At 41.3% G+C, this 21,066-nt stretch overlaps 1 protein-coding gene across 6 annotated transcripts; it reads left to right on the top strand.

Annotated features, from left to right (window-relative positions):
- The first annotated feature begins 1,150 nt into the window (after positions 1 to 1,150).
- On the top strand, positions 1,151 to 20,469 carry ZSCAN12 (zinc finger and SCAN domain containing 12). Of its 6 annotated transcripts, none has more exons than XR_001888594.1 (6): positions 1,151 to 1,275; positions 2,127 to 2,596; positions 7,532 to 7,676; positions 8,828 to 9,974; positions 17,831 to 18,339; positions 19,885 to 20,469. XR_001888594.1 is itself a non-coding variant. In XM_017889105.1 (5 exons), the coding sequence occupies exons 2-4, from the start codon at positions 2,195 to 2,197 to the stop codon at positions 10,114 to 10,116; spliced, it is 1,836 nt and encodes a 611-aa protein (XP_017744594.1). In that variant the 5' UTR covers positions 1,151 to 1,275; positions 2,127 to 2,194; the 3' UTR covers positions 10,117 to 10,152; positions 17,831 to 17,908. The 6 variants fall into 6 exon arrangements, 3 of the variants coding, with proteins under 3 accessions (XP_017744594.1, XP_017744595.1, XP_017744593.1); XR_001888595.1 differs by having other exon boundaries at positions 17,831 to 18,203; XR_001888596.1 differs by having other exon boundaries at positions 8,828 to 9,696.
- Positions 20,470 to 21,066: the final 597 nt, after the last annotated feature.

Genomic DNA, 21,066 nt, shown 5'->3' on the forward strand with positions numbered 1-21,066 from the left:
TATCTCTATCGTGACGTGTGGTGGAAAATACAAATCCAGTTTTACCTTTGACAAATGGTTGTCATCCCAGCACAACTTCTAAGTTCTTCATTTCCCTGTTGATATGTGGTGTCACCTTCATCATTTACTCAATATCCTCACATACCTGGATCTATTTCTGGTCTATTCTTTCTCTCTGTTAATACAATAAAATCATATGGGTGTGTTCCAGTATCTGATAAGGCTGACCCTCACCATTGTTCTTTTTCATGGGTTTCTTGGCTATTCTTATTTTCCCAGTTGAACTTTATAATCAGTTTATCTAATTCCAGAACAATATTTGTTGATATTTTTGTTGGAATACTAGAGTTGCATACGTATTTAGGGAGGATTGACCTCTTTGAGTCTTTCCAAGAACCGCATATTGCTTTCTGTTTGTTTAAATGTACATCTGGCCTTTTAGGAGCTTTTTAAAGCTTTCCCCATAGAAGTTTTGTTCATTTCTTGTTAAGTTTATTCCTAGTTTCACTTTTTTGTTGCTATTGTAAATATGGTCTTCTCTTCCATTATATCTCGTAACTCGTTATCATTGATTATTCACATATATGAAGGCCGTTGATTTTAGTGTGTTAACTTTATATCTTGCTAATTTACTAAATTATCCTTTTTTTATAGTTTTTCCATTGAACCGGGTTTTCTGACATATAATCATACATCGGCGCATAAAAGAGAACATCAAGAGAATCGTGGATGGCGAAATAGCCGGCAGAAACCAGCCCGCTGGCTCTTGAGAAGTCTGTGTGGAAGAAATCCCTTCGCCACCGCTAAGCGCGGATTTGGGAAGGTCCCCCGGAGAAGGTCCCCCGAGAACATCCCTTTGAGGCATCTCTAACCTCAGAGACACAGAATCCCAAAGTGAATGGAGACGCAAGGGATTTCCCTGTCTTAAGATCAGTTCTACAAGCCTTGACCACCCATCGGGCCGGGGAAAGTGTGGACAATGGCTGGGTAAAGAAGAGGAGAAAGATAAACCCGCTCCGTTTACCCGCGGGTCTGAGAGCCATCAGCCTTCCTCTCACGTAGACGCGCGGAAACACTACCGAGTTGAAAGCCCCTTTCGCCCCCTTCCTAGAGCGGCCGCGGAAGTGAGCCCCACACGGGTTGATTCTCAGCCCTCCAGAGGCCGCTTCCGGCCTTTGTGGGTCACTTTCGATGGGTTCCGGGTCCCAAAAGGGTTCGAGGCCTCCTGCCTTCGCTCGGTAGGAGGGAGTTCTCTTCTGGCCCCGGGGGCCGCAGGTGAGCGATGTTGTGCTCTGTATGCTGCGGGGAGGTGGGCGGGAGATTGCTGTATTCCAGTTGCTGGGCCCCTCGGCTCTGGCCGGTGCAGAAGGGACCCCGGTCCTCCCAAGCCCAGGCGGATCCGCGGGAAGCTCTCCCTCCCCAAAGTGCGTTGGAGACTAGGATGAGGGATCGGCTCCCAGTCTGCAGCAATTCCATGCTGTAAGGCCCATACCTACCTTCCGCGTTTGCCTCGGCGGTGTATTCTTGGGTTCAGCGCTTACCGACATTTCTAGACAGTGGTGGTTCACAGACGCTGGCCGGAATCCTAGGGCCTTCCTCACTTCAGATTATAATCACAGACCACGAGGATAGAGGGAAGCCTTAAAGAGTAACCTCTTCAGCCTTCTCACTTTATAAATGAAGAATAAGGAGCAGAAAGATTAAGTCCCTGAGGAAATAAATTTACATGACTTTGTTGCTTTTGTGATTTCATGGTTTCCACCAGACATCTCGACATTCAAAAGATAAAAGTAACTCATCAAGGATGTCCTAACCTTTTATCATTATTGTTTACTTGATCTAAATGTTAGTTTTATTCCATTTGTCTTTCATTTAGGACCAAATGAGAATAAGTTTACTAACAAGTCTTACTCTTCTTCTTAAAGTCCTGAAACAACTTGGCACCTTTCTTCAGTCTTTCTCTTTAAATTGGTCTAATCTTAAGTCTTTTCTATCAGAGTATTTTTCTGAGTAAGTATCGTACATTAACCTGGAGGCCAGATTTCAAAGATCATAGTTACGTTCTCAGAATTTGCAGTTTTACTTTATGGTGGAGTTTGTGTTAATAATGATGGCTTATTTCTCAGGGCTGTCCAGGAATAAATTTTCCAGGGGAGATCTTACTTGAAACACCGGTAGTTCTAGCACAGCTAAAATGGCATCTACTTGGGCTATCCAGGCCCACATGGACCAGGATGAACGTTTGGAAATAAAGAGAGAGGAGAAGAAGTATACCACCAGACAGGATTGGGACCTGCATAAAAACAACACCCATAGCAGAGAGGTCTTCCGCCAGTACTTCAGACAGTTCTGCTACCAGGAGACATCTGGTCCCCGTGAGGCTTTGAGCCGACTCCGAGAACTTTGCCATCAGTGGCTGAGGCCAGAGACCCACACCAAAGAACAGATTCTGGAGCTGCTGGTGCTGGAGCAGTTCCTGACCATCCTACCTGAGGAGCTCCAGGCCTGGGTGCAGGAGCAGCATCCGGAGAGTGGGGAGGAGGTGGTGACTGTGCTGGAGGATTTAGAGAGAGAATTGGATGAGCCAGGAGAGCAGGTGAGAAAAAAGATGTGACTTCTGTTTGAGAAAAGATAAACTGTGGATTTCTAGGCCAGAGTGAAGAACAGCCATTTTTTCACAAAGCATGTTTTTGACAGTTTGGTGCATCAGAAAGGGGCATGAGTTTCAGGGAAAGTTGGCTAATGTGGTCCCAACTTATTTATAACTTTTCTGTGGAAGGATTTTATATTTCTCTATTAAGCTACAAAATTCTGTTTGATAAACATGCTGCTCATCTTAGAAAACTTCTAAGACAAGAGAAGGTATCAGAGAGATGAAAGTAGCAGGATGGGAAGCAGTCTCTTGGAGGGGCATCACTCTGTTGCACAATACAAATAATTAAGAACTAAGGTTTTGCAGATATATCCATTGCTCTGACTCCATTACAGGGTTTTAAAATGGAGAAATTAACTATTTCAGGGGAATGAGATGTGGGAGTACAATGGAAAGTTAGTGAGGAGAGCAGGGTGGGGTTCTGTGCTTCTTTGAGTAGTAGAAAGCCCAGTTAGGTTGGAAAGGTGAATTCTGAGTAGAAGAGTTGAGATAGTGTCCAGGACCTTGAATCTCAACCTCTGGAATTGAGATTTTATTCTGTAGACAGATGCCCCTAACCTTTTCTTCTTGAGTCTAAATGAGCTTTACTAATTGTAAGATGTAAAAGAGAACCAAATTATATAGAACTTTTTTGTTTTGTTTTTAATACTAAAATGAGACAGTGGTTGTCAACCAGTGCCATTTTTGTGCCCCAGAGGGCATTTGGCAATGTCTTGGGACATTTTTGGTTGTTATAACTCAGGGAGGTGCTGCTAGTATCTAGTGGGTAGAGAGGACAAGGCTAATGCTAAGCCTCTTACAACACACAGGACAGCCCCAGACAACAGAGAATTATCTGAACCAACATGTCAGTAGAGCCAACACTAGGAAACCCTGATATAAAGAGTTTGAAACTTAGGGAAATAATGAAATGGAAATATAATCTAGCACTGTGATACAAAATACAATAGAGAGGGTAGGAACATGTGGCAAAAAGATCTAAGTTTGAAATAAGATCATGAGGCCAGGCGCAGTGACTCATGCCTGTAATCCTAGCACTTTGGAAGGCCGAGGGAGGTGGATCACCTGAGGTCAGGAGTTCAAGGCCAGCCTGGGCAACATGGTGAAACCCCGTATCTACTAAAAATACAGAAATCAGCCGGGCGTGGCGGCACGTGCCTGTAATCCCAGCTACTTGGGAGGCTGAAGCAGGAGAATCACTTGAACCTAGGAGGCAGAGGTTGCAGTGAGCCAAGATTCTGCCACTGTACCCCAGCCTGGACAACAGAGTGAGACTCTGTTTAAAAAAAAAAAACAGGATAATGAAAGTGTGATTACCAAGGATGAAGCATGTCTTAGGTAAGAATTGTTTGGAAGTGATGACAGATTAGATCTATTAAATAAAGAAGGAAGAACCAATTGAGAACTCTTTACAGGGCAATGTATTCTAAGCTAAACACTAGGGATTTTAAGCTTGAAAGACTAGTATAATGGAGACACTCCTAACAAAGTTAAAGACTGTAGGAAATAATTAAGTACATATTTACCATATGTCTGTTTGGACTAGGTACTGTTTTAGGCACTGTGAATGCAACAGCCAACAAAACACAGGGGGTTGCTATTCTCATGTAGATTCTCGTCTACTGAGGAGAGACAGATAGTAAATTAAAAATCAACAAACCAGCCTGGGCAACATAATGAGACCCCCATCTCTATAATACAAAAATTAGCCGGGCAGGCACATGTAGTCCTAGCTACTTGGGAGGCTAAGGTGGGAGGATTGCTTGAGCCCAGGAGATCGAGGCTGCAGTGAACCGTGATTATACCACTGCAGTCCAGCCTGGGAGACACAGTGAGACCCTATATCCAAAAAAAAAAAGAAAAATCAACAAACATACAAGATGTGGGTGGTGGTAAATTCTGTTCGAACAACAACAACAACAATAAAAGCAGAGAAAAGGAATAGTGAAATAAGCGGGGATTGTGCTGTTTTCTGTAGACTTGTCAGAGAAGGCTTTTCAGATAGGTGATATTTACAGGAGAAATCTGAATGAAAAGAGCAATATCAGGGATAAAAGCATTCAGGCAGAGGGTCTTAAAGTGAGAATCTACTTATCATGGTAGAGATGTGTTTGTCAAGGAGGAGATGAAATAAAATGCTTATAAGATTATATTATGTCAGAACTTGTAGCAATTATAAGAATTCCAAATTGTATTCTGAGATGGAAAGTCATTGGAGAATTTTGAACAGAAGAGAGACATAATCTGACTTGAATTTTAAAATAGTCACTCTGGCTTCTGTGAGAAAGTTCCACAATGGGGCTGGTGTAAGCATAGGAGTAAAAGTTCGAGGCAAAGAAACCATTGTAGAAGCAACAATAATAAGCAATAATCCAGGCGAGAGATATTGGTGACTTGGACTAGAATAGTAGCAGTGGGAGTGGTAAAATGTGATTGGAGTCTGGATGTATTTCGGAGGTAGAGCTTGACAGGGTTTGTTTTTATATAGAATGTGGAATATGAGAGAAAGTAAGTTAAGGATTATGCCCAAGTATTTGGTCTGAATATCAGATAGAGTGGATTTGTCTTTCATAGAGATGGTAAAGAATGGGAGAGAAGTGGGTTTGGGGTGGAAGGACAGGAATCAAAAATTAGGGTTTGGGCCAGGCACGGTGGTTCATGCCTGCAATCGTAGCACTTTGGGAGGCCGACATGGGCAGATCACCTGAGGTCAGGAGTTCAAGACCAGCCTAGCCAACATGGTGAAAGCCTGTCTCTACTAAAAATCGAAAAATTAGCTTGGTGTGGTGGCGTGCACCTATAATCCCAGCTACTCAGGAGGCTGAGGCAGGAGAATCGCTTGAACCCAGGAGGCGGAGGTTGCAGTGAAACAAGATCTTGCCACTGCATTCCAACCTGGATGACAGAGTGAGACTCTGCCTCAAAACAAAAACAAAACAAAAAACAAACAAACAAAAAACAGGGTTTGGACATGTTAATTTTGAGATTCCTATTAGAACCCAAGCAGAAAAGTTGAGCAAACAACTAGATATAATGAACTGGAATTCAGTGGAAGGGTCTGTGCTAGAACTACAGAATTGGGGCTTTTCAGAATATGCATAGTATTTAAAGCCACAAGATAGGATGAGATCATGAAGGGAGTAATGAGCAGTAGAAACAGAGTAGCTAGAGAGGTACAAAGAATGGGATTCTTAGATGCAGGCAAGAGTAATTTGGTTTTAAATGTGCTGAATTTGTATTGCCAACCAGTTCTTTCTCTGAAAGCACTGCAGGGGGCATCTAATGGAGTTTACAGCTTGATTTCTGAGGCCTGACCAGAGATCCAGGAATAGAAAGCACAGCTCACAGTACTGGCCTTTTCTCCCTGCTTTCTTTTTTCAAAATGTGAGATATCAAAACACCATTTTCTGTACATCTGAGATAGCATTTTGCTGACTCTGGCTTTTATTCTGAAGACTGAGTCTACAAAATGAAACCGTATCAGGGAAATTGAGGCAGTATATGGTGATTTCTTATTTATAAAATTTAACCTTTGAAGAGAATGGAGGAGTAATTTGAGAGCCTGTTGTATGCCAAGCCCTGTGCAAGGTGCCTTATACAAATGTTATTTATAATCTCAGAGAGAGTAAGTAACTAGCCCAAGGTCACAGAGCTATTAGACTAAGAGAGAAAGTAATCCATGTGATTCCATATCCCTGCTTTTTACAATACCTTGCTGAAGAAACCTGTTATTTTTAAATGCAAGAGGAAATAGGCCCATGGAAGAATAGCAGCCACCCAGTGACTGAAATTGCTGAATAAATGAGTTAGTTAACTGAGGGAGCAAGGGTCAGAGGGAAGCCAAAAGTGATGGGATTGAAGGCAAAAGTAGAGATGTGAGCCTTGAAATAGAGAAGACATCATCCTCTAAGATAGAAGAAGTGGAGAGGAGTATGAGGGTGGAGATAGATAAAATGAATAGTAGATGATTTTTGAGATGATTGTGATCTTGGATAAATAGAAAATAAGATAATCTTCCCAGAGAGAAGTGGGATGGGCAACTCAGAAGAGCAGAGACTATTGGGAACAGCTTAGGAATGAATATGGAAGAGATTTCTCTCCTTCCCTTCTTTTTCCTTTCTTTCTTCTCCCACCCTCTTTCTTTTCTTTCTCTTCATTTGTTCCCTTATACCTTTTGTTTTGTTTTGTTTTGTTTTTGGAGATACGGTGTCTCTGTCACCTAGGCTGGAGTGCAGTAGTGTAATCATAGTTCACTATAACCTTGAACTGGGCTCAAGCAATCCTCCTGCCTTAGTCTCCTGAGTAGTTAGGACTACAGATGTGCGCCCCCATGCCCAGATAATTTTTAATTTTTTTGGAGAGATGGGGTCTTGCTATATTGCCTAGGCTGGTCTCAAACTCCTGGCCTCAAGCAATCCTCCCATCATAGCGTCCCAAGGGTGCCTTTCTTTTTTATTATTTCTCTATATTATTTATCTTTACATATCCCCTTTCCTTTTCCTCTTTCTCTCTTAATGTTTTATTTTACCCTAAGTTCTATCTTATTTCCTCCTTTCTGCCTCTTTCACCTTTTTCTTCTCTCCTTTGTTTTGTCTTTCTCCCTTTCCTTTCTCCACTTCTTTGAGCATAAGACAAAGAAGCAAAAGTGGCACAACCAATATATTTTAGCGGTAACAACAGGAGAAATTACATCTGGGTGTAGAAGGGAAGATTCCCCAGAGCAGGTGACATTTATATTAGCCTTGAAGAATGGGTAGGATTATGGCAGGCTTATATCTGGGAAAATGGTCATTTCAGGTTTCAGCCACTGCCACAAATGTATACTTTTTGTTTTCTGTTATCAGAGTGAGTCTGTCAGCTACATCTCATTTTCCTCAGGTCTCAGCCCACACTGGGGAACATGAAATGTTCTTGCAGAAGATGGTACCTCTAGGAAAAGAAGGAGAACCCAGTATGCCCCTCCAGTCCATGAAAGCCCAGCTAAAGTATGAATCTCTAGAACTTGAATCCCAACAGGAGCAAGGTAAAGAAGAAAGACCCATCTTGGGAGGAAGGGGAAGATGGGTAACTTGGGACACTGGGGCTTTTTTGTACTTGCTACTGTTTCTGATCATTAAAGTCAAAAAGGCCCTCTCAGAATCTGATGGCTCATACATAGACTCTCAGGCAGCCTAGTTTGTCACTCTTCAACCCTTACTTTCTTGTATATTCATATTCTTCTAAATTCTGGCTTTAACACTTAATTTAGTCCTTCTGATACATTATCTCTCTTTATACTGACCTCCTTGCTATTTTTAGCTTTTATCCTGTCAAACAATACCTCTATCTTCCACTTGCACTATATCATTTCTGCTTCATTAAATAAGACTTTGCTCCATTATGTCTGCAACTAACTTTCAGATGGTTCAAGAAAAAAAAAATTGTATACTTACAAAGAAAAGGAATAACAGGCTGGGTGTGGTGGCTCATGCCTGTAATCCCAACACTTTGGGAGGCCAAGATGAGTAGATCACGAGGTCAGGAGTTCGAGACCAGCCTGACCAACATGGTGAAACCCTGTGTCTACTAAAAATACAAAAATTCTCTGGGTGTGGTGGCACATGCCTGTAATCGCAGCTACTTAGGAGGCTGAGGCAGGCGAATCGCTTGAACCCAGGAGGCGGAGGTTGCAGTGAGCTGACATCGTGCCACTGCACTCCAGCCTGAGCGATACAGCAAGACTCTGTCTCAAAAAAAAAAAAAAGAAAAAATAATAAAACAAATGTTACAAAATATTAAAAGTTCGTGAATGTGTGAAAGATCCACTACCTTATTTCTACTTTCTCTGTATCCGTTTCATTTTCATTTAATTTTTTAAGTAGGTAAAATGTACATGGCTTAAAACAAAATTTTTTAAGTTATTTAACGAAAAGTTTCTATTCCACTTGATTTTCCCAGCCACCTAGTCTCTTCCTCCTACTCTGAAATAGGTTGTAACTGTTACTAATTTTTTGTGTCCTTCCAGATATTTTTTTGATGCATATATGTTTTCCATATTGAAACAAATATATTTTCCTCTCTTTATCACTAAGATGGTAGAGTCTTGCATTTTTTATTTCCTAACAGCTGCTTAATATTAAAATGTATGGATACATTTTAAAGGTACAAAAGGTAACATTTATGATCCCTTCTTAGTTTTAGATGTTGAGACTGGAAATGAGTATGGAAATTTAAAGCAAGAAGTTTCTGAAGAAATGAAACCACATGGGAATACATCCAGTAAATTTGAAAATGATACGTCCCAGTCTGCTAGGTGTGGAGAAACTCATGAACCTGAAGAAATAACAGAAGAGCCCTCTGCATGCTCCAGAGAAGATAAACGACCTACCTGTGATGAAAATGGAGTAAGCCTGACTGAGAACTCTGACCATACTGAACATCAGAGAATCTGTCCAGGAGAAAAATCTTATGGATGTGATGACTGTGGAAAAGCTTTTAGTCAGCACTCACACCTCACAGAACATCAGAGGATCCATACTGGAGACAGACCCTACAAATGCGAAGAATGTGGAAAAGCTTTCCGTGGGAGAACTGTGCTTATTCGACACAAAATAATACACACTGGAGAGAAACCATATAAGTGTAATGAGTGTGGCAAAGCCTTTGGCCGGTGGTCAGCTCTTAACCAACATCAGAGACTTCACACAGGAGAAAAACACTATCACTGTAATGACTGTGGCAAAGCCTTTAGTCAGAAAGCAGGCCTCTTTCACCACATCAAGATCCACACAAGAGACAAACCTTATCAGTGTACTCAGTGTAATAAAAGTTTTAGTCGGCGTTCCATACTTACTCAGCATCAAGGAGTTCATACTGGCGCGAAGCCCTATGAGTGCAACGAGTGTGGAAAAGCCTTTGTTTATAACTCATCCCTTGTTTCCCATCAGGAAATCCACCACAAAGAAAAATGCTATCAGTGTAAGGAATGTGGGAAATCCTTCAGTCAGAGTGGCCTTATTCAGCATCAGAGAATTCACACTGGGGAAAAACCCTACAAATGTGAGGTATGTGAAAAAGCCTTTATTCAAAGGACAAGTCTAACAGAACATCAGCGAATTCACACTGGAGAAAGACCCTATAAATGTGATAAGTGTGGGAAGGCGTTTACTCAAAGATCGGTCCTCACGGAACATCAGAGAATCCACACTGGAGAAAGGCCCTACAAGTGTGATGAGTGTGGGAATGCCTTCCGAGGAATGACCAGCCTCATTCAGCATCAGAGAATCCACACTGGGGAGAAGCCCTACCAATGTGATGAGTGTGGAAAAGCCTTCAGACAGAGGTCAGATCTTAGTAAACACCAGAGCATCCATAATAGAGGTGGTCCCTATGTATGTAAAGAGTGTGGGAAATCATTCAGGCAGAACTCAGCTCTTACTCAACATCAGACTATCCACAAAGGAGAAAAATCTGTTTCTGTGTGATGACTACAGGGAAGTTATCTCACAGAGCTGAGGCCGGTGAGAAATACTATTTAGCTTTACAATTATTGGGGTAAAACTTCAGTCACCATTGTTACAGGGAAACCTCAGATATTTAATAAGAATTCAGTACGTGCTGCCTATTGTATTAGGTGCTGTGGAGAACAAGAAGATAACCCCAAACTCTTTTCTCAGAGAGTTTATAGCCTAGTTTGGGATAGATAAGATCCACATATTTAGTTAAATAAGACTACAGGAGAGTAGAATAGATGCACAAGTTGGTGTTGAATGAAAGTGGTACTTTGTAGCCTGTAAGTGCTGTAAATTCTAAAGGACAGGTTACTTTTGCCTGGAGTGGTGAAGAAGGATTTTATTTAAAATAAGGATTTGATGGGCAGACTTAGCAGTCACAAGGGAGAAAATGGGTAAAACAAATGTAAGCCAACTTAAGAGTGCATGTGGTTTGGAAGCATTTTCAGGGAAAAAACTAGCCAACCTGAAGTAAAAGGTTCATGCAAATTGGGCAATCAATAGCATTAAGTTGGAAACAGCTTGGGGACAGACTATAAGAAGGCCAGAATGTGAATAATTTCATCTCATACTTTATAGCACTTTGACATTTACAGAGCACTTTTCTTATTTAATTCCTAAAATACCTTGGTAAATCAAAAGCAGTCTCCATTTTAAAAATGAGAATACTCTTGCCTATGAAGACGGCGACACAGCTATAATCCCACACAAAGAAAAAGACCAGTAACCTAAGTGCAGGTCTCTTGACTTCTAGTCCTGGCCATTACACTAGTGATCCTCCAACTTTGATGAACATCAAAATCACGTTTGAGGCTTGTTTAACATCCCTGAATCCCACTCACATTCTGCTTCATTAGGCCTAGGATGCGAGTTGAGAATCTTCATTTTTATAGCTCCACAGTTACTTATTATACTTTAAAATTTGAGAAATGTTGAGCTGAATGACAGCTGACTTCATGGCTGTCTGCAAAGTGGGGAAGCCTGAACACAGTCCTGTAAACTAAAGGCCGCTGCAGACTTTTAGCACAAGGAGATCCTTACAGGGAACATGTGCCACCAGCTCTTTGGAGTAAACCGGGAATTAGACCCCCATCATGCCAAAAACTAGGGTTTTAAGGTGGTCTTTCCATCCCTTCAGATTTAAGTATTTAAAGAAAAAGAGACAGACCTACATTCCAAGGGTCTTCTGAGTGCAAGGCCTTGTGTTGTTTGTTTATTTAGGGGAGGGCCTGGTGCTCTTCTCTGCTTTATGCTTTACCTTCTTTTGTTTCCCAGATCTCTTGTTACCTCTATGTTCTGAATTCCCTAATAATTGCTCTTGAGAAGTGATTTACATTTTGTTGGTTTGTATAGTTCTTGAACACATAAAAGGACCCCAAATTAGAGATACTATCCCTTGGGCTTCTGAAAAATGAATCAACCAAAAACTGGTTGACTCTAACCTTGTCTTGCTGAGTAAAAATTCTGCTTTGGATGAGAACCTGTCTTGATTGTTTTAGTGGACAACAGGCAAGCGACATAGAAGTACCCATGGCTCCTGATCTGTCTTTTTATTTACAGAAATCATTCTTAATCTCTACTGAGATGGCCTGTTAGTTCCTTCCTTTTCTACCCTGCCACAGCAAACTCCACAATTTCTGGGACTAACTTCCTACTGCACCCCAACACAACTCCAGTCCTCTCTTCTCTTCACACTTCTAGCTGGTCAATGGGTTTGAAGTGGTGAGACAGTGACAAAAGGGGAAGGGAAAAAATAAAAGAAGGGTAATCTTCATTCTTCCTTAGTAAGTCCCACTCCTAATTACCTAATTACGCAGTCCTGTGTCTTTGTCCCATCTTCACTCCTGTAATACATTCCTCACCCCCATTTTCTTAGTGCCCCTGTCTCTTGCCTCTCTAGCCATAAACCCTGTACAGAATTTCATCCCTGGGTTGGAACTAGAAGCACCCGTTGGTCCTATAGCAATATTATATTTCTAGCTAGGTTGTAAATATGAACACATTCCCATAGAAGTCATAATGGTATAAGTATTATAATTCAGGTATATTGGGTGTCAGATTGGCTTCTGGGATTGGAACTTACATGACTTTCTGTGTGGAAAAAACTTCTTGAGTTCATGAGAGAGAAAGGCAAATGAACAGTTGAAAAACAACTTACTCATAAGTTGAGGACTGCTTAGTTAGGCTTTTTTCATAACCCCAGCATAGGAGTTGCACGCATAAGGCACTGAGGCAACTGGGATTGGAAACCTAGTTTTCTTCCTCCAGGAAACAAGGAACCCAGAGTGAGCCTGGGAGCTCTGTAGCTATAAGTATGTGAGGCCTATGCTCTACCTAAGTTTACCCTGCCTCCCATTTCTCACATAATGAGAGTGCAAACTTGTGACTAAACCATGGTTCAGCTGCTTGCGGCTCCAAAGCCAAAACTCCAGAGAGAAGAGAGTTGGTGGGAGGAAAAGCAGATTTATTTGGAGAGCCAGCAAACTGAGACGATGGTAGGCTAGTGTCCTAAAGTACCATGTTAAGTCAGTACAAATTTTAGGCTCTTTTTATGTTAAGGGCAAAGGGAAGAGGACAGAGTTGGGATGAAGAGGTAACCTATGACCACAGACATCTGGGCGCCAGCAAGAGTCCAAGGAAGTTGGGAACTTCTTTGTCATTGGTTGGGTCACAATGCTCCTATAAATCTTTAACAAAACATAGTTATACATACTTCTTTAATCCCAGAGTTCGTTTTTAAAACTACATGATTGCTGTTTTGCATATTATCTCTGCTCTAAAATTAGCTTACATGGAGGAACGGGTAAAGGCTCCTTAAACAAAAATGGAGTTACTTATGTTAGTTCTTTTGCTGTTTCACTGTTAGAAACTCCTCTCAGTGGAGGGGACTTTACTTAATGATGAGAACCTGTGTGAGAATGTTCTCCTTACCAAACATGCTATGCATACCCTTTATCTAATCTGATTTTATAGACTTGTTATCCAAACTGAAATTACTGTTCATAGTAACTTCAGAGCCTCTCTTTTAATCTGCTCACTGGAATGCAATCCTTGTTTTAAACTTGCCTTCTGTTCCTCTCAGTGCCTTTACTTGGGGGTCTTTCCAGCTCATTTTCTGCTTAATATGGTCTGTCATTGCGCACATTCCTCCATTTGCCTTTCTGCATGCGACTTAATCTTTCTTATATACCTAATATTATAAAGGGACCATAAACAAAGACTCAGAACAATGGAATATGCCGATTACAGGAGGGTACAGTTCATACTTGTTTAAAAATAAACGTGGAGGCTGGGCGCGGTGGCTCATGCCTATAATCCCAGCACTTTGGGAGGCCGAGGTGGGCGGATCACGAGGTCAAGAGATTGAGACCATCCTGACCAATGTGGTGAAACCCCATCTCCACTAAAAATACAAAAATCAACTGGGAGTGGTGGCATGTGCCTGTAATCCCAGCTACTCGGGAGGCTGAAGCGGGAGAATCGCTTGAACCCAGGAGGCAGAGGTGGCAGTGAGCCGAGATCGCGCCACTGCTCTCCTGCCTGGTGACAGAGCGAGACTCCGTCTCAAAATAAAATAAAAAAAATATAAATATATGTTGGGGTTTTGTTCTGGTTATTTCTCATGCTTAAATACAGTTGTAGTACCAAAAAATGGTGGAGTGACATGGAATTTCCAGGTAGGCATCAAAGGGGATTAAACTAGCTCTCCAGGATAAAGAGGAAATATAGTAGAATAAGGCTACTAATTGGAGCTAAATTGGCAATATAGGGAAATTTAAGGCCCTGAGGGGCAAATGGAGGATGTGACATGTTAGATATGGAACAGGAGTACTACATTGGGGAGTGCAGTGAACAGAGAATGCTTTGTGATGAAGTCAAGAGTACATTTTATGGATAAAATATAGATGTGGTGTGACAGTGACAAGATCCTAGGAAACCTGAAACCTGAAGCATTTTATGTATGTGGATTTTGAAATAACAATAACAGGGGGTGGGATGGAAAGGAAGAATATGAAAGTGAAGCAGGTCCAAGGTAGAAATAATGGTCATCAATTGTAACAACAGCCAGATAGAAGTATCTGGTGTAAAACTCGAATGAATCATAAAGTTTGCAAATAATATTAAGGACAAGAATAAGATTGACTGGCTTGTCTTTTCTAATTGGTTCAAGGTAAACAAGACATTAAGTGTTTAAGGCAAAAAGCATGGAGAGGTTGGGGAAGAGCCAAGTTTCTAAAGTAATGAAAAGTGAAGTGAGTTTCAACTCAGGCTGTGAATGAAAACATAACCTGACAATCAAACTGATTCCAGAGAGTGCAGTGGGAAGGGACTGCAGAGGAAAACAGAATGGGGCCCTCCTTCCAACCAATACATTGTAGTAAGAGGTTATCAGAGTTTGAGGTATGAGATGAAGCTAATGAGGAAGGACAGTGGGATTCAGCAGGGCTCCAAATTGAGATATCTCAACTGTATAATGAGGTTGGTTGTAGAGAGCACTAAGATACAAGAACTTAGACAAGTCTGCACTCCTGTACTCAGTACAGAAGTAGTCTCTTTTGTTAATATACAGATTATTTGTCGAGTTGTTATAGTCAAAACAAAGCTGTTCTTATTGACCATCTTTTGGAATTGAGAAAAGGGTTTATTAATGACAATACTCCACACTTATTAACTGCTTACTAAGGGCCAGACGTTACTAAATGCTTTACTTACAACATCTCACTTTCAGCTGGGGAAACTGAAATAGATAAGCTAAAGCTGCTCAAGGTCCCAAAGTTAGTATGTGGTGAGGCCAAGATTTGAACCCAGGCAGCCCAGTTGAAGAGTCCACACTTTTAACTTCTGTGATACACTTCCTCAGTTTATTTCTGTTGCACAAACCATGTGTTGCAGTGGTAATTCAGTGTCTTGAGTAATTATCTGTAAAACTTTTATCTTTAGTCAATATTCTGAAAAATGATTCAGAAAGTCCTGGAGTCCAAACACCTCAGGTATTATCACCCCCTCTGCATACCAAATCTTGGATGAGGTTTGGCCAGCATAAACAGCTCTACTTCTTGTTGCCTGCACAGAGAGGGTGTCACAGGAGACATTCCACTTTAAAAATGGGCTCTTTATATGAAAAGATCATCCTTCTTAGCTTAGAATCATAAATCATTCTGCATTATTCTCACAGAATAAGGAATATTTGGCTGTCTAATTTAATACAGAAAGATTTAAAGATTTGTCCCCAAGTGTTGATAACCCATTATGGATGTATCTTTAATGTGAGTTTTTAAAAGTGATTTTATGTTAGAAGATACTTCTTGGATTTAAAAATGCACACATACACATATATGTGATATATGATATTTTTCTTTGCTTAAGACTTACCAGTTTTATAGTTCAAATGATGTCCCTCCTAACTCCACAAGGCCAGAATTTGAGCAAGTGCTTATTCAACCTAGACATAATCATTCAATAGCCTTTAATTGAATCTCTTCCCAACTTTTATCCTTTAAACCGAAAAGTTATACCACAGTCACTACAGCAGCTCATTTTATTGGAATTTCTTTGGATCCTCTCCCTCAAACATTCTGCGTGTATTTGGTAAGGAGTCCTCACACATTATTTTTTACTTGTGTAGTATTTCTACATATATATAAATGTGTAAAAAGTATGTATGAATATTTTTATGTGTTGTAATTTGTATTTTATATATATGGCCTCATGTATATAATTTGACGTTGACAGAGCCAACTATGATAAGTGTTTTAAGCTTTTCAGTTGATTAGCCCCCTAGCTTACATTGTAAGACCATCATTTAGAGCCAGCAGTTTTCCCTTGATTTCATGGACAGTTGATTCTCTTCATACACGTTAAAAACATCATTTAGGTGTCTGAAACCCATCAGTCAAGGCTCCCAGAGCTTTCACCTATCATAGTTCAAGTTGATCTCTAGGGTATATGTCTGTTTGTTCCTGCCAGTCATTTTCCTAAGCCCAGTGGCCTGCTTCTGGAAGTCCCAAGAAGGGCTCCATAGTGGAAGCCATTTGTTACTTCTGATTTATCATTACTCCTCTTCAAGCTTGGTGGGCATATCTTAGTGTTTTGATTTAGTGCCTTAGTTCTGCCTACTTCAGTAATGAATTTAGGAGTAGATGTCTCTGCATTTCATCCCTGATAAAGATTGAGGCAGTTTAGGGACTCTGCAGCTTCCTGTGGCCAAATTCCCTACTTATTCCTGAGGGCTTAAGAACCTAGATTCTAGAGACAGATTGCCATGGTTCGAATCTCAGCTTACTAGCTAAGTGACTTTGGGCAAGCGATTTAACCTCTCTTGTCCCTCAGTTTCCTCCTATGTAAAATGACAAAGATAATAATACCAACCCAATGTAGATTAAATTAGTTTACAAAGTGCTTAGAATAGTGCTTGGCACATTAGTGCTTTACAACTGCTATTTTGATGGTTGCTGTGGGCTCTCTCAAATGCATTGTCTCTAGATGCCAGTGCCCCAGGTCAAAATTTACCTTTAACCATGCTGCAGGTTTCCCAGACTGCTGCAGTCCTCCTAGCCCTGGGATAAAAGCTTCCACCCAGGTATACTTTTACTTTCCTGCCTGGAGAACTGATGAGCAGTGGCCAGCAGGGGACACTTACCGCCCAAGCCGGGAAGAGAGATTTCTTCCCTTTTGTCTCCGCCCCTGTTAGTTATCAGAGGTACCTAGCAGCCCGTGCTATATCCTCAGTTTGCCTTCGGAACTACTCTTCCCACGTTCTGCAGCTGGAAGGCCGGCCTCCCGCGGGTCAGACGCGCCCCGGCCTGGGAACATGGGCCCCTGGGCTTACCTGACTGCTCAGCTGGAACTCGCGCTCCTGAGCTGGCGCGGGGTTCGGCCGGGCAACCACAGAGAGGAGAAAGCCTCCAGAATCCTAGAGAAGCTGAATGCTGAGACAGCCGTTGACGGCGGCGGGACATGAAAGTACCGACCTTTCTGACCTTTGTGACGGGCCTTTAGGAGTGGGGTGGTCTCAGGTTCGTGCACTCTGGCCTTTCAGTGTCTCTGGTGAGGTTGGGCCTGATAGGTTGAGAGCTGCCAGGGGAAGTTAAGGGTGACTTCCAAGTTTTGAGGTATAAGGAAAACTGGCAGTTGAGAAAAGGGAGTCTGCGTTCCCTGTTTGGTGAAAGAAAGTTGGGTTCATTTGGGGAAATGATGTGATTCATGATTTTCCCAAGATTGTCGCTGAGTACAAGAAAAGACAGAATCCACCTAGCAGTTGTGTGACTTTGAGCAAATTACTTAACTTCTGTGCGCCTCAGTTTTATTCATCTGTCAGTGAGATTATAAGTGTCTGCTTAAATGGCTGCATGCATGGTGCATTTTAAGTAAATATTAGCTGTTGTTATTTTTCATTTCTGATATTCTTATCTCTGTCGTTTATATGGGATATTTTGAAGTGGGTGCGGGGGGGGAGCCAAGGGAAGAGGGTCATGATCTTTAAAGTTTTATTAATAAAAACTTTTAGAGAGTAAAAGGCTAGCAGATGGGGCTAGCTAATAATTTGCAGTCACTCTTGCTTTCTTAATTTATTTACCTTCCTGACAGAGTTCCGTTTTCTTTCAGTGCCTTGTTCAGATGAGTGAGTTCTTGGCTAAAGAGGTAAACAAAATTTAGCTTCTGTTAATATTGTTATTTTATGCCCCAGGAGGAAGACCAGCTACAAGGAAATACTTCTGAAAAATCATTCTGAACCCCAAGCTGGAGTGAATCTTCTCCTGAGCTCTCTCATTCCAGAATGGCAATCTTGTTGCAGGAAAGATCTCTAATAGTGACTGATGGTAAAGGAAGAAGGCTGTGCCTAGAACAAAGAATCAGGCTGGCAAAGAAATCACAGGTCTTTCCTCAAACTTCAAATTGTTACTATCTGGAGATAGCTACCTGGACTTTACAGAGCTGTCAGAGGACTTGGGAAGGTTTGCCAGCATTGGAAAAAGCCACTTGGATTCCACAGAGCTGTCAGAAGACTTAGGAAGCTTTGCCAGCAGTTCCTGAGACCAGAAATACATATTATGAAACAGGTGCTGAAACAGGTCCTGGCTCCTACTTGTGAAGCTGCAGATATAGGTAGGATTATATCATCCAGAATGTGGAGAGGAGGTAATCGATGATGCTGGAAAAGTTGAAGAGACAGCTTGAATGAAGGACAAACCACAGGTGGGAAAGGTTGGGAGGATCACTTATAGCTGGACTAGCAAAAGGCTTTGGGAATAGGATAGAAAGCAGCAAACCTGAACTTTAAGATCCACCAGATGTCTCTGGAACCATAACCCAGCATTTCCCATAAATAGCAGGTTTTAATTCTCCTGCTATTTAGGTGCATCTCTGGGACCTTCTCTTTCTATATTGGGTTTTTTGTTTGTTGGGTGTTTTAAGTTAGGGTTTAGCTTCAAATTCCATTTCCCAAGTCCAATTTTATCACATTGCCTTTGGGTCTCAGGCTAAAAGATAGAACAAGATATGCTTTTGGTCAAGATAGTACCTTGGAATCAAAGGTTTCAGATCAAACCTAAGATCCTATCTTAGTTTACCTCTCAGTGTTACTGCCTTTTGATATTGAAAGCTGATGAGAGAGCATCTCTGGAGAGAAAGAAGAAGAGAGCCTCACAGGGGAAGCTTTTAGAACTTTTAGTAGCATCCTCTCCCCAGAAACCTTGTCTCTACTCATCTCCTTCTCATTGTCTACCTGATTCTTTACGTAGAAAATCTCAGCCATATTTGTAGGGGCTTGGGATTTTGTTTTTTGACTCACTTCTTTTTTTTGTTTTGTTTTGTTTTGAGACGGAGTCTCACTCTGTCGCCCAGGCTGGAGTGCAGTGGCCGGATCTCAGCTCACTGCAAGCTCCGCCTCCCGGGTTCACGCCATTCTCCTGCCTCAGCCTCCCCAGTAGCTGGGACTACAGGCGCCCGCCACCTCGCCTGGCTAGTTTTTTGTATTTTTTAGTAGAGACGGGGTTTCACAGTGTTAGCCAGGATGGTCTCGATCTCCTGACCTCATGATCCGCCCATCTTGGCCTCCCAAAGTGCTAGGATTACAGGCTTGAGCCACCGCGCCCGGCCTTGACTCACTTCTTTAACTTCAAAATGTTGCTTTCTTACATTTTAGACATGAGTATTACCTAGAAAAGCTATTACCCCACTGTAAATTTTCCAGTTTATTGATTTCCCCACATCAGATTAGTATGTATTTTGAAACTGGTTTAGCTATTGTTTCAAGTTAACTTTGATCATATCCCATTGTTTACTGATCCACTCAACAAATATTTATTGAACATTTTGTAGGTCTATAGTAGTAGCCAAGATACTTATCAGTGAGTAGAAATAGTCCTTTTAACTGTCTTAACAAATTAAACTTTCTCTTGGTTTCATGATATTCCTTGTTTCTCAGCTTTGGATTCAAACTGATCTTCTCTTAACTTTTTTGATTACGCTTTCCTGATTTCTTTTATTGTCACATTTTGTGAAAAGTCTTCCATGCATTTCCAGTTTGTTTCTACCTAGCTGTCTCTTCTCACCCAAATTGGACCCCTCTACTCCTACCCTGCCACGTGCCTTCACAAAAATGAGATGCTTATTTAGAGACTTAGAAAAGGCATGCACTTTAGGTAAAAGTGGGTTTTATTTTTAATCACTGTACCCTATCATAAATTTCATTTCAGAAGAGACAACTGACATTTGAATTGTCTGTGCATTTTGTTTTAGATGGTGTTACTGAGAAGGAAACTAAGGACTTGGCTCCAAAACAAAAAAAAAAATCTGGAGATGCTGAATTTTACTGGGGGGAATATCTGTAGAACTGCAACATCAATGCAGTAAGTGTAGTAAAAGCTTTAGTTTCTGGTGCGTCATTACTCAGCATCATGTAGTCCACGATGAAGAGAATCTCTTTGCAATCTCTACAATCAACAAGTTTTGAAAGGCTTTTGTTTATAGTGGAACCCTCTTTTCCCCGCAGAAGAACCACCACAGGAAAAATGCTGTCAGCATAAGAAATGTGGGAAAGTTTTCAGCCACATGGCTTTATTTGACATCAAAGGATCCACATGAGAGACTGCATAAATGTGATAACTGAGGAGGCCTTTGTTCAGCAAGGAAACCTTATACAAACTTGTGTGAAGAATGTAGGAAGACCTTCACCCAGAAGCCAGAACTGACTGTGCACCAAAGAATCTGCACCATAAACGTGATGAATGTCTTATACAAACTTGTGTGAAGAATGTAGGAAGACCTTCACCCAGAAGCCAGAACTGACTGTGCACCAAAGAATCTGCACCACTAAACGTGATGAATGTCTTATACAAACTTGATGTGAAGAATGTAGGAAGACCTTCACCCAGAAGCCAGAACTGACTGTGCACCAAAGAATCTGCACCATAAACGTGATGAATGTGGAGATGCTTTCTTCAGCATTGGAGAATTCACACTAAAGGGAAACCCTGCCAGTGTGATGAGTGTGGAAAAGTCTTGGAAAAATCAGTAAGTGAATTCATATTAGAGGCTCTTATAAATGAGAGGATTGTGGAAACTTGTATAGACAGAGATCAGACCTCAACAAGGGAGTCTCCACAGTATTGAAAAGTTAATATAATTAATGTAAGTGGGCAAGTTGTATGGAGAATGGGTAGTCTAAATTGCTCATTTTAGCCAGTAAAAACATTAAATGAGTTTCTTAGATCAAGAAAAGGAAATGTTAGAAGTTAGTTTTCCCTTCCAGAGAGATCTATATGTGTAAGCAGCCAGGACTTTTGAAATAAGTTACATCTCTGGATTTGTGATCTGTCTCCTGGATGATTATCTCTGTCTGGGGGGTCAGGTATTTTTTCTTCATGCCTGCTCCAGTCTCATTTCATATCTTAATTCATTCAGCAAGTATACACAGTAGTA

Source organism: Rhinopithecus bieti, unplaced genomic scaffold (genome assembly GCF_001698545.2).
Source record: "Rhinopithecus bieti isolate Rb0 unplaced genomic scaffold, ASM169854v2 scaffold_18466, whole genome shotgun sequence".
Taxonomy (NCBI): domain Eukaryota; kingdom Metazoa; phylum Chordata; class Mammalia; order Primates; family Cercopithecidae; genus Rhinopithecus; species Rhinopithecus bieti.

Coding starts and splice junctions, on each gene's coding strand:
- ZSCAN12 (XM_017889105.1), top strand. CDS start 2,195: ATGGCATCTACTTGGGCTATCCAGGCCCACATGGACCAGGATGAACGT. Junction 2,597..7,531: donor TGGATGAGCCAGGAGAGCAG/GTGAGAAAAAAG, acceptor CATTTTCCTCAG/GTCTCAGCCCACACTGGGGA. Junction 7,677..8,827: donor TGAATCCCAACAGGAGCAAG/GTAAAGAAGAAA, acceptor ATCCCTTCTTAG/TTTTAGATGTTGAGACTGGA.